This window comes from Mus pahari, chromosome 9 (genome assembly GCF_900095145.1).
Source record: "Mus pahari chromosome 9, PAHARI_EIJ_v1.1, whole genome shotgun sequence".
Lineage (NCBI taxonomy): Eukaryota > Metazoa > Chordata > Mammalia > Rodentia > Muridae > Mus > Mus pahari.
Window position 1 is genome coordinate 28015407 of NC_034598.1, and position 12374 is coordinate 28027780.

The following is a 12374-nucleotide window of genomic DNA, read 5'->3' on the forward strand; positions in this document are numbered from 1 at the left end:
AATGGCCTAACATGCCACATTTTATATATTACAGGAAACCTTAAGGTGAACTTGACTGTCACATCTTAGAAATTTTTAAAAATTACATTAAGAAAACTCTTAACACAGAATAAAAACAGACAATAAAAGGGCCTTTTTTTAATTCAAAGGTATAGCCAGATAAGTAGATTTGTTTAGAACCATTCTTGTGAAATACTTTTTAAAAAAATACGACCAACTTCTTTGCAAATTACAGACAAATACCTCAACTATGATGATCTAATTTTTGGTGAATAATATACATGATTAGACAGAAATAGGCAAGCTCACACTGGAAGATTAACTATCAAACACTCAGTCAAAATTCCGTTTATGGCCCCCACTTCTTGATCGATTTCTGTTCCCACTTCGTCTTCTACCATCTTGCCGACTTCCTGACCGACTCCCCTGTCGACTCTGTCTACCTGATCGGCCACCAGATCGACCACCAGACCGGCCTGAACGGCCTGACCTGCCGCCAGACCAGCCACTCCTCTGTCTGGGATTAGATGATGTGTTTCCATCATAATATTCTTCAATTTCAGGTAATTTGGCTGGCACTGAGAGTATCCAGTCTGAATCATGCCACTCTGCCTGTTAAAACAATATGCCAGATTAAAAGAAGTGTACAATAAGCCCACACACCAGCAAGCGAGCCAAGAAGATGCTCTTCTCACCTCCTTCAGCTACTAGCTCCAAGTGTCCAGAACAATGAAAACTACAAAATAGGCAAAATTGCAACATGCTAAAATTTTAATCCTTAAAAGAAAGTTTCTTTCGATTCTCAGTCCTCAGGCTAAGATGAAGTATAGAAAAACCCTCAGATCCATTCCAAGATTCTAAATGTCTACCCAGGTGTTTTCTAAAAGACAGCATTCCCTTTCTCAGGACACAGCAACATGTGAAGCAGACCTCTAAGAAGCAGTCAAGTATTTTGAGCAACTCCATCAACAGAACTAGAAGCAAAATCAGACACAAGGCTGACTGATGCAGAAACATTGAAGTAGCTTAGGCTACTACAGAGTTACTTCAAGGCCAGTGTGGGCAAGCTAGTGAGACCTTGTCACCAAATATAAAGTAAGAAGAGGACTACAGCATCTGCATAGCATTCATAAGGGCATTGAGTTCAATTCCCAATTTTTGTTTTTAAAAAAGGATCCACAATATTTCTTTAAACTTATTTTTTTAACTTTTATGTATGTGGATGTTTAATCTGCACGTACTTGTATAGGCACATACATGGAGGTCAACACCTTTGAGGAGTTTGTTCTCTTCGTCCACCTTTATATGAATACCAGAGAACAAACTCACATAAAGCAGCTTTCACCTTTAACCACTAGGCCATTTCACTGGTCCCTTGTATCCACAATATTTTAATGACTCCATAAAACAAGTATAGAGATGGCTCTGTGGATAGGTGTACGAGTTAGCAACACTGAGGACTTCATTCTATGCCTGGGACCAACATGGCAGGAGAGACGCAAGTTGTCTTTTGAATTCATACATATAGCCACAGTGTGCATATGTTCTACCCCATACATAGATAATGTAATAAATGGTGCAATACCATTAATTTAAAAACAGGTATATGAATAAGCTAGATATTGGGCGGATATAAAGATCAAGTTTGAGCTATAGCGTGAGCTCCAAGCCAGCTTAGGCTATATACCAGGACTCTGTCTCAATACTACCTCCCCAAAATGTACATAAAAGCAAAGACATAAAAAAAATAAAATTTTGAGCCGGGCGTGGTGGCGCATGCCTTTAATCCCAGCACTCAGGAGGCAGAGGCAGGCGGATTTCTGAGTTCGAGGCCAGCCTGGTCTACAGTGTGAGTTCCAGGACAGCCAGGGCTATCAGAGAAACCCTGTCTCAAAAAACCAAAAAAAAAAAAATAAATAAATAAAATAAAATAAAATAAAATTTTGGATTATAAGAATTTAGTGGACAACTCTGTCCAATAAATCTAATAAAACATTTTAGAGAAAGTTACAAATTGTATCAAATTACAATGTCTGAACTTTATGGACTTATTTTAAAAATACTCACTAAGCACTCAGTAGGCAAAGCAAACAGATCTCTGGGTTCAAAGCCAGCCTAGTCTACAGAGCAATTTCCAGGATAAACAGGGCTACACAGAAACACCTCCCAACCCCTGCGAATAATTCAGTAAGGTGGGGGTGGAGGCTCACCACTAACCTCTCTATCATGTGTAAAGTCTTGGGTTCCAACCTGAGAACAGCAAAAAGTAATAATCAAGAGACAACAGATAAAATTTCAATACAAAATACAATTTTTTTTTTTTTTTTTTGGTTCTTTCGAGACAGGGTTTCCTCTGTGCAGCCCTGGCTGTCCTGGAACTCACACTGTAGACCAGGCTGGCCTCGAACTCAGAAATCTGCCTGCCTCTGCCTCCCAAGTGCTGGGATTAAAGGCGTGCATCATTAACTGCCTGGTTTTAAATACAAAATATTAAAAAAAAAAAAAATTAGTTGTGAGCTGAAGAGATGGCTCAACGGTTAAGAGTACTGTTTTACCAGAGGTCCTGAGTTCAATTCCCAGCAACCACACAGTGGTTCACAACCATCTGTAATGAGATCTGATGCTCTCTTCTGGGGTGTCTGAAGATAGCTACAGTGTACTCATATAAATACATCTTAAAACAAAACTTAAAAAAAAAAAAAGGTTGTATAGAAGGAATTATGGTATTATGATTGTTTATGCCCCTAACATTTAAATATGAAAGAATACTTAAGACAGAAATAATGCTCGGAGTTTGTCTGTAAACACTGGCAATTGATAGTAAGGAGATGAAACAGAACTGTCCATACAATTATCAAATGGGTGAAGTTGGTTATACATGTATGGGAACTCAATTACACATTTTTTTTAAAAGAGTTTCTTTATATGTGAAAGCGATTTGCCTACATGTATGTCTTGTACAGTACAGTATCAGAGGTACTTAGAGGTGTCACATCTCTGGTTTTGTGAATCTTCATGTGTGTGCTGGGAATGGAACCCAGGTCCTCTGTAAGAGTAGCATGTAGACTTAACCACTGAGCCATTTCTCCAGCTCCCAATTAACCATTACATTTGAAATTACCTATAATACACTTTTAATTATGGGTCAGGCAATATTTCATATTAAGAACTTCCTTAATTGATTTAAGGATAACAAATGACACTATGTCTGTGTTTTCCAAAACTATTTTTAAAAAACATTCTCAGCTATTTAATAGGTAAAAAAATTTTAAATACCTGTAATCTTTCTGACTCACTTGTAGGAACATCAAAGCAAACACCCTAAAAGGAAAATAAAAAGATTTTTATTTAGATATGAGTTAATTTTTCTAATTAATATTTGTTAAATTTTGTTCTTAAAAAATATGTATTCCATGACTGTCGGTAACAAATAGCATAGATGATTTATAGTAGATGATGTAATTTCTAATCTGAGATAAAACTAAATATAATTAGTAAGACTCTTTAAATACCTAGAATATTCTCTAGAATATTTTAGACACTATATTTGTTCCATTTCTCTTAAAACTTAGTCCTTCTAGCTGGGTAGTGGTAGCCCATGCCTTTAATCCCAGCACTTGGGAATTTTGAAGACAGCCTGGTATACACAGTGAGCTCCAGGATAGCCAAAACTATTCAGAGAAACCACCTGAGTAGAATGTTCTCCGACCTCTCCCCTCCAAAAAAACAAAGAAAGAAAATGGTCCTTCTAGCTAGGTGGTGATGAAGAACACCTTTAATCCCAGCATTCAGAGGCAGGTGCTCTATGGGTTTCAGGACAGACAGGGATGCAAAGAGAAACCCTTTCCTGTCTTGTACAAGAAAACAAAAACAAATAATTCAAATGAAAATGGTCCTTCTGTTTTCTTCAAAATATTAGTGAGAACTGGGAACACAGGTCTGTGGAATGGTACTTGCTTATGATATACAAGTCAAAGGGTCAGACCCTAGCACCGCAAAGGACTAAGATTCCAAAAGTTAAAACTGGGATAAGAAAGTTTTTCTCTTACAGAGTTGAGAGATGATAAAAATTTCTAATAAACAACCTGGTTAACAGCTTTTAAGCAACAAGTCTATAGTAATTTCAGATAAATAGCCTTAGTTCTCAAAACATTAAAAGAAATCTTAATCACTAAGACTAAGCTTTAAGGTGGATATGGTAGCTACACCTTTAATCCCAAAACTCAGAAAGCAGAGGTAGATGTATCTGTGTGTGCCAGCCTGGTCTACATAGTGAGTTCCAAGGCAGCCATGGCTATGTAAAGAGACCCAGTGCCAAAAAAGGAAAAGCAAACAAACAAAAAAGCTTTTCATTTTACTGTACGTTTTCATTTTACAAGTTCATTTTTCTGTAAGTTACTCACGAACATGTTTGTTACCTTAGAAGTAGAATGAAAATAAGCAAGAGCTCAAGGCTATCCTGGGCAATAATGAAATATTGTCTCACAGAAAAAGACTATCATTAATCTCGTTAACAACCAATAGCAGAGAACAATAAATAATCTGTATTTCCAAGAGCTGTTACACACATAAATTAGTCTTTTTTTTTTTTTTTGGTTTTTTCAAGACAGGGTTTCTCTGTATAGCCCTGACTGTCCTGGAACTCACTTTGTAGACCAGGCTGGCCTTGAACTCAAAAATCTGCCTGCCTCTGCCTCCCGAGTGCTGGGATTATAGGCGTGCGCCACCACACCCTGCCATAAATTAGTCTTAAAAAATAAACACACACAACCACACACAGTAAGTATACCATAGCAGGAACTTAGATCACTTAAGTCTTAGGGTTATTCTACTTGCAATCCTAACATTCATTAAATGATCCTGGGTTCAAGGCCAGCTTGGGCTACATAGGAATACCCTGTCTCAAAGTAATAATACCAACAAAAACTTAAGCATTAGTCAAAACAAAATGACGTGAATCTCTGAAGGAATCTATCATATAATCCCCCAAATATTTAAGTGGAAACAATCCAAAACTGAGATAAAATAGTATTAATTATCCATAAAAAGAAGGGAGGAGACAGATCACTGAAGTCTTATGAACATAATCCTACCATATTTCCTTTCAGGAGGCACATTCTGGTTACTTGAGACACAGCATTACTACTGAGCTTTCTGTTAAGTTCCTTCCAAGCACAGCTGACATCCTGTATTTCTTCTGGGCTTTCCAGAGTCATGGTCACAAACCCCTTTAGAAATAAAAGTCCTATTAGATTTGGGAGAAAATCAGCAGCAGGACAATGAAGTTTGACTCTATGCTTCCTTAATCAACTACACTGGTCCCATGCAATATTTGTGCGGTATCTATGTGCCAACAGTATAACACGGCTATTGAAAACTAACTTCGCTGACACTACACTAGAAGACTACTATTTACATGTTCTGTACACTGTTCTTATAGAGCACACATGTTCTACACATTACAAGACAGAATTAGATCAGAACTCACAGGAAGAGTTGGGAATAAAAGTAGTAAAGAAATAAGGAAATGTAAAAAAAGCAGTTACTTAGCAGTGAAAAAAAGACATCAATATCTTTAAACTTTTGGAGGACTATCACATTAAAAATAGTGACTAACTCCTACAATGTACCAGAAACCACGTTGGGAACTAAAGATTTTATGACAAACAGACCTTTCTCTCCTGGATATAGCTTTCTTGTGGGGAGTTGAGGTAGAGATAGTAAGAAAGTTTATACAACACCGGCGATAAGTGGCAGGAAGAATAACCCAAAAGGGCTGGGGAATAGAAAAAAAAGGGAGAAGGGGACCAGGGTAATCAGGAAAGATTTCTCTGATATGGTGATATCTGATCAGAGACCAAAATAAAGGAGGAAGCCAAAATAAGAGGAAGGGGGCTGAGAAAATGGGTAAGCATGAAGGTCTTCTTGCAGGAGTTGGTAAATGAAGAAGGTAGGTCAAATAGATTCAGATAACTGGAGAAGTCAAGAGAGTGATAAAAAATGAAGTCACATCAGTAGAATACCCTGCAGCATTATAGGTCATTCATTGTAAACATTAGGGCTAGAGCAACAACTCAGTGGTTATAGAACACTGGCTGTTCTTCCATAGGACCCTGGTTCAATATAAGGTAGCAGTCCCAGGGGACCTGCTATTCTCCACTGGCTTCCTAAGGCATTGCATACATAAGGTTCAGGCAAAAACTTAGACATGGGGTGAGAGGGAGGGAAGGAAGGGAAGGGAGGGAAGGAGGGAAAATTTTCAAGTCATTAGTATCTTGTTCCCAAAATATTTAGTTAGAAGTCAAATGACCTATCTACTAAACGGTTCTTGGTCAGGCTGGGCTCAGACTTGCAGTTCTCCTGCCTCTGCTTACCAAGTACTATGACTGCAGATAAGCATTTCTGTGGCCAGGAAAAGAATTTTCATGGGACAGGGATTAGCAATAAGTGACTTCTAAAGTACCTTAACATTGTCTTTAAAAGTACAGTTTAAAAATTGTTTTTGTTTTTTGGATTGTTTAGTTTGACAGGATTTCTCTGTACAGCTTTGGCTGTCCTCGAACTCAGAGATTCCCTGACTCTGTCTCTAGGGTGGCTGACTGATTAAAAACTTAAGTTGGTATATTGCAAATCCAGAGCAAAAATTATATTTGGAATCTTTTACCTCCCCACTTACAATTTCCTACTAGCCATTCAACACCTACCTCTGTATTTGACCTAACAGTCTTTCAACAGACCAGTAAAAAAAACCCAACAAACCCCACAATCTCAGTGGACTATAGCTTCTATGAATCTGATAACTGTATCCTCACCTGGCTGTAACCTGCCTACCTGATGTCCCTAAGAGTGTAGGGAGCAAATTTTCTGATTTATGACATTCTTCTGTGACGATGAAAGTAAATGAGACCACTTCTGTGGTGGTACATATCCTTCTTGTCAAACTAAATCCAAATTATGGTAACTGACATGCAGCTCAAAATTAAACTACTTCACATTCCCTTTGAAGTGAGAGCTATGTTTTATATGGACAGAAGCAAATCTACAGATATGACTAACATGGAACTATCTTTGTTAGCAGATTAGACTGTGATATTTTAATTAAGTAGAATATCATTAGTTTTAGAAGATACAAGTTAAAGTATTTAAGAATAATGCCTTCATGTTTCAACTTTCAAATAGTTTACAGAAGGATGACTGTAAAACATACGTTACAGAATACCAACAGCTGTTGAATTAATGTGGATGGTGTTTATCTTACTAGTATTTCTCCCTACTGCTTGGATCGCAGGCTTGTGTATCAGATGAGAAGAGGAAGATTTTTCTGACAGAAAAAGGAAAACAACAGCAACAACACCCCAATATACTCAAGAAATCAATGCAGCATTTCAGTGATGTGCTATAACCTGCTACAGCTAAGTTTTAACCATATCTAGCCAAATACCACTTCACACTTTTCTACCTTATCAGAGGTAATCAAAGATCGTGGTTCAAAGCTTGATGCACCAGAAATGTGAGCTAATGCTGCAGCCAATGCATCCACTGCCCCCTTCTCTTCTATCAGTCTTTGAGCTGATGGTCGGAAAAAATCAACAGCAGCATAAGAAACAGAAGCCAGAGACCTGTGGTTTAAAAAAAGAGTAAATGATCTTGGTCAGGATACAGGGGAAAAGGTAAAGGCAAAATCAGGAATGGGAAAAGCAAGAGTAACATTTCATAGAATAATGTAACTAAAAGTCTTCTGGTAAAACCCTTGACTAACATTTTCTCAAGTTTGCACTAGGAGAGCTTACAGATGAAAGCCTACTACAGAAGAAGAGTTACTCAGCAAGGTCAGAAAGCATACCTGATGGCATCCATGCTTTTAGATTTAACTAAATCCATTGTAGAAGGAACACCTACACGTTTAAAAGTAATCCCCTGAAAATGAAAGAATTATATTAAAGAAAAAGGAAGTCGTCATTGTTAATTTCTAAATTAATATAGTTTGTTGAATTTCCATTTTTTTGCACTTAAAAGATTTCCAAGCCCTACCAGAGGAAAAAAAATGCTTTTTCTAACAAACCATCTATAATCAATTTCAAAAAGACAAAATAAAAAAAAAAACGTAAATGTTGTCCCTTAGTTATTAAATCATGGAACTTGCAAAACAAAGCTGATTCAAAAAGAGAAAAGAAAATCATTTCGATCTGTCAACATTTTTTCTTACTACTTTCATTTCATAAAATATAATATATAAAAATTAACAAAATTGATAAAATATGAAAAACTACAAGAAAGTACAGACCATAAAAAATGTATTTTTTAATAAAACTGGCTATTGTATTATCAACCTATCTAAAATAGCAATGCTAATTAAATCAGTTACCCATTTATAATGCTTAAATGATACTGAAACCATTAACACAGTTTCAACTTTAGTATCAAGGAAGAAATTAAAAAAAAAAAAAAAAAAAAAAAAAGGGCCTTGGTTCTATGAAGGCTCAATGCCTAAGTGTAGGGGATGCCAGGACCAAGAAGCAGGAGTGGGTGAGTGGGTGAGTAAGGGGGGCAAGGAGGGGATAGGGGGTTTTCGGATGGGAAACCAGGAAAGGGGATAACATTTGAAATGTAAATAAAATATCTAATAAAAAAAAGAAAAAAGAAATAAGGAGCATGTCAGACTTCTGGCTTCACAATAAAAGCTGCAGAAAACAAAGTCTTGCAACTAATATAAATGAAGCTGTCCAGGTGCTTGATGTCGAGATGCAGCTTAGACTTAGAAATGATGGGAAGGTGCATCTGTGAGAACAAAAATAAAAACTCTCTTCTCAGGTATCATTTAGATAACAAGACTGAAACAATTCCACTTTACTTACGGCTTTCTGCTCCACATATCTCAGCTGACCTCTTTCCCTTGGTTGATAAAAACATACACAAATTCCTGTCCGGCCAGCTCTACCTGTGCGTCCAGAGCGATGGATATAGGATTCAACATCCTATTAAAACAAAAAGAAACTTCATTTTATAAACTAGACAAGCAAATCAAGCCATAATTGTAATCAGTACTAAGGAGGTTGAAGCAAGAGGATTAACCCAAGACTATGGCCATCCAAGGCTGAGACCTTGTCTCAAAAACACCAAAAAAAGCCAGGTGGTGGTAGTGCCTTTAATCCCAGCACTCAGAATGCAGAGGCAGGCAGATCTCTTGAGTTCAAGGCCACCCTAGTCTACAGAATGAGTTCTAGGACAGGCAGGGCTACACAGAGAAACCCTGTCTCAAAAACAAAACAAAACAAAAACCAATCAATCAAAAGCAACAAAAAAAAAAAAAAAAAAAAAAAAAAAAAAAAAAAAAAAAAAACTTAGGCCTGGTAGTACAGCTCTTTAATTCCAGTACTTGGAAGGCTGCTGAGGCCAGCCTGTGTTAAAAAGACTTTGGGGTCTGCCTGGTCTAAGACCATTTCTCACAAAAAAGCAAAAATAAATTCAATCCTTCTATACTTTAACAACATCACAAGTAATTTATATGCTAAAATTCTATTAAAACAAGAAACTACAGAGAATGAAGGAATGCTAAGAGCAAGAGAAATAGTTTTTCTCAGGGAAAAGGCCTCCAGTTGGTTATCTAGTACCAAGAGGTCAATCCTAAAATCATACACATGAGAGTAACGTAAGGACTGAGCAGTTATATTTATGTATTTAGAAGTGTGTATGTACACAAAAAACAAGTGGTTATGAATTTGAGAAAGCAAGCAGAATATCTAGAAAAGATTAGAGGAAGGGAAGAGAAGTAGAAAATTACATGATTTTATTTTAATTTAAAAGATTACTTATGGGCTGGAGAGATGGCTCAGCGGTTAGGAGCACTGACTGCTCTTCTGAAGGTCCTAAGTTCAAATCCCAGCAACCACATGGTGGCTCACAACCATCCTGGGGTGTCTGAAGACAGCTACAATGTACTTACATATAATAAATAAATCTTAATAAATAAATAAATAAATAAAGACTACTTATTGATATACACTAGAGTTTAGTATTTGAAACTTTGAGCCTTCTTACTGAGATCTGCATGTTGTCACCATCATTCTTTGGTTTGGGACTCGGTATGTATCAATATAAATGCTTCAGCATTTGCCTCTAGAATGCTATAGTTTTATGTGCCACTATGCAAATAATACAGCTACTTATTCATCTAAGCCAATGTAATACCATCCTAACAAGACATGTTAAGATCAACAAATGAAAGACGAAGGTTCGATATCTTAAGCAATCCGTAAATAAGGCAACATTTATAAAACTGTTCTAAAACCAAATCCATGTCCTACCTGTGGAGGAGAACTCTGAATCACAAGGTCAACCTCAGGAATGTCCAAGCCACGAGCAGCCACATTGGTTGCCACCAAAACTTTAAAACTACCTTCTCTGAAGCCTTTCAAGGTAATTTCTCTTTGTGACTGTGCAATGTCTCCATGCAAACACTGGGCATTCTATTAGAAAATAAAGAAAAAAAATTAAGTGTATGGATCATACCTGAAACTGATTTTCCCAACACCATTCAGTTTGTACTCTTGTGGGTTTTTTCCAATTTTATCTTTAATAACAATGTATTTTTTTAAAGAATTATTTATTTATTTTATGTATATGAATACTCTATAGCTGTCTTGAGACATACCAGAAGAGGGCATCAGATCCCACTACAGTTGGCTTTGAGCCACCATGTGGTTGCTGGGAATTGAACTCAGGACCTCTGGAAGAGCAGTCAGTGCTCTTAACTGCTGAGCCATCTCTCCAGCCCATAACAATGTATTTTTAAAACCTTTTTCAAAAAGATGTATTTACCTTGATTTTATGTGCATTGGTATTGTGCCTGCATGCATCACTACATGAGAGTATCAGATCTAGGAGTTAAGGGGACAGTTGTGAGCTGCCACATGGGTGCTGGGATTTGAATCAGGGTCCTCTGGAAGAGCAGTCAGTGCCCTTAACTGTTGAGCCATCTCTCCAGCTCCAATGTATGAGGTCTTTAAAACAAACAAAATAAAAACAAAAACAAAACCAAAACAAAACAAAACAGGGCTGGAGAAATGTTCAGAAGGGAAAGACACTTGCCACCAAGACTGCCAACCTGAGTTAAAATCTCTGGAAGCCATGTGGTAGAAAGGAAAAACCAGAATCTTGTAAATTGTCCTCTATCTCCCACACTCACACTGTGGCATGTGTCCAGGTGCATGTGTGCTAAATACATAAGTAAATGTAAAAAAAATTAAAACCCAAAACACCCCAGAAATTATACTGCATAACATGTCTTATTTAATATCAGCCTCCTAAGAAATAACTGTTAAACATTAGAAGGATAGTCTATAACTTCTATTGTATGTCCATAGTGCCAGGGTTTAAATCCTTGGTCGTGCCTAGAGATTAACAAAAGGTTCTATCACTGAGCTACACGCTAGACTGAAAATTGTCTCGTACCTTATTTTTGTAGACAGTCTTAAATGTTGTTGCCTGAACTAGTCTCAAGCTCATTATCCTGCTGCTTAGCTTCTTAAACGCAGAAAGTATAAGTACCACATGCCCAGGTTTTCTATTTGTTTAGGTTTATTAAAAATTTTAACAAGGCATGGTCGTGCACGCCTTTAGTTCTAGTACTTGGGAAACAGAAGCAGATTTGAGGCCAAAGTGGTCTAAAGAATGAGTTCCAGGACAAGCAGAGCTACACACAGAAACCCTGTCTTGGAAAACCACACACAAAAAGTAAGTTTTAATATTTTTAAAGATTTATTTTATGTATATCGGTGCTTTACCTGCATTAATGCCTGTGCATCACATTTTGAACTCTCAAAAGTCAGAAGGATTTTGCACTCTCAAAAGTCAGAAGGGTATCAAACTGGAGTTACAGATGGTTGTCAGCCACCACGTGGGCACTGGGATTCAAACTCAGGTTCTCTGGAAGACCAGCAGCCAATGTTCTTAACTGTTATGCCATTTTTCCAGCCCAGGAGGTTTTTTTGAGACAGTACGAGCGCAGACTGGTGTTCAATTTGCTACATTCCTACTTCTACCATCTCAACACTGGGATTCTAGGTTTGTTGTCGTAAGTGGTTGGGACATCTTTGTTCTTTAAAAAATAAATATAGGAGGCCAAGGTTCTGGTAAACGCTTTTAATCCCAACATGCTGAGGCTGAGGCAGGCAGATCTCTATGAATGTCAAAAGCTCACTAGTCGGCTAATCTAGTCAACAAGGGATGCTGTCAAACAAGGAGGAAAGCACTGACATCCACAGTTGTCCTATGACCATTACATACTCGTCCTGGTACAGATACCCAATATTTATTTATTTATTTATTTATTCATTCATTCTCTCTCAGACACAAAACACACACACACACACACA

General features: G+C 37.3%; 1 protein-coding gene across 3 annotated transcripts in view; it reads right to left on the reverse strand.

Annotated features, from left to right (window-relative positions):
* Positions 1 to 110: 110 nt before the first annotated feature.
* The window catches only part of Ddx50 (DExD-box helicase 50), a 32243-nt gene continuing 19979 nt past the window's right edge, over positions 111 to 12374 (reverse strand). For all 3 annotated transcript variants that reach the window (XM_021205010.1, XM_029542296.1, XM_029542297.1), the window contains 7 exons: positions 10305 to 10466; positions 8856 to 8975; positions 7844 to 7917; positions 7460 to 7619; positions 5094 to 5228; positions 3277 to 3321; positions 111 to 612 (listed from right to left, as the gene is read on the reverse strand). In XM_021205010.1, the coding sequence (XP_021060669.1) occupies positions 334 to 612; positions 3277 to 3321; positions 5094 to 5228; positions 7460 to 7619; positions 7844 to 7917; positions 8856 to 8975; positions 10305 to 10466 (975 nt within the window). In that variant the 3' untranslated portion in view covers positions 111 to 333. The remainder of the gene's footprint in view (positions 613 to 3276; positions 3322 to 5093; positions 5229 to 7459; positions 7620 to 7843; positions 7918 to 8855; positions 8976 to 10304; positions 10467 to 12374) is intronic.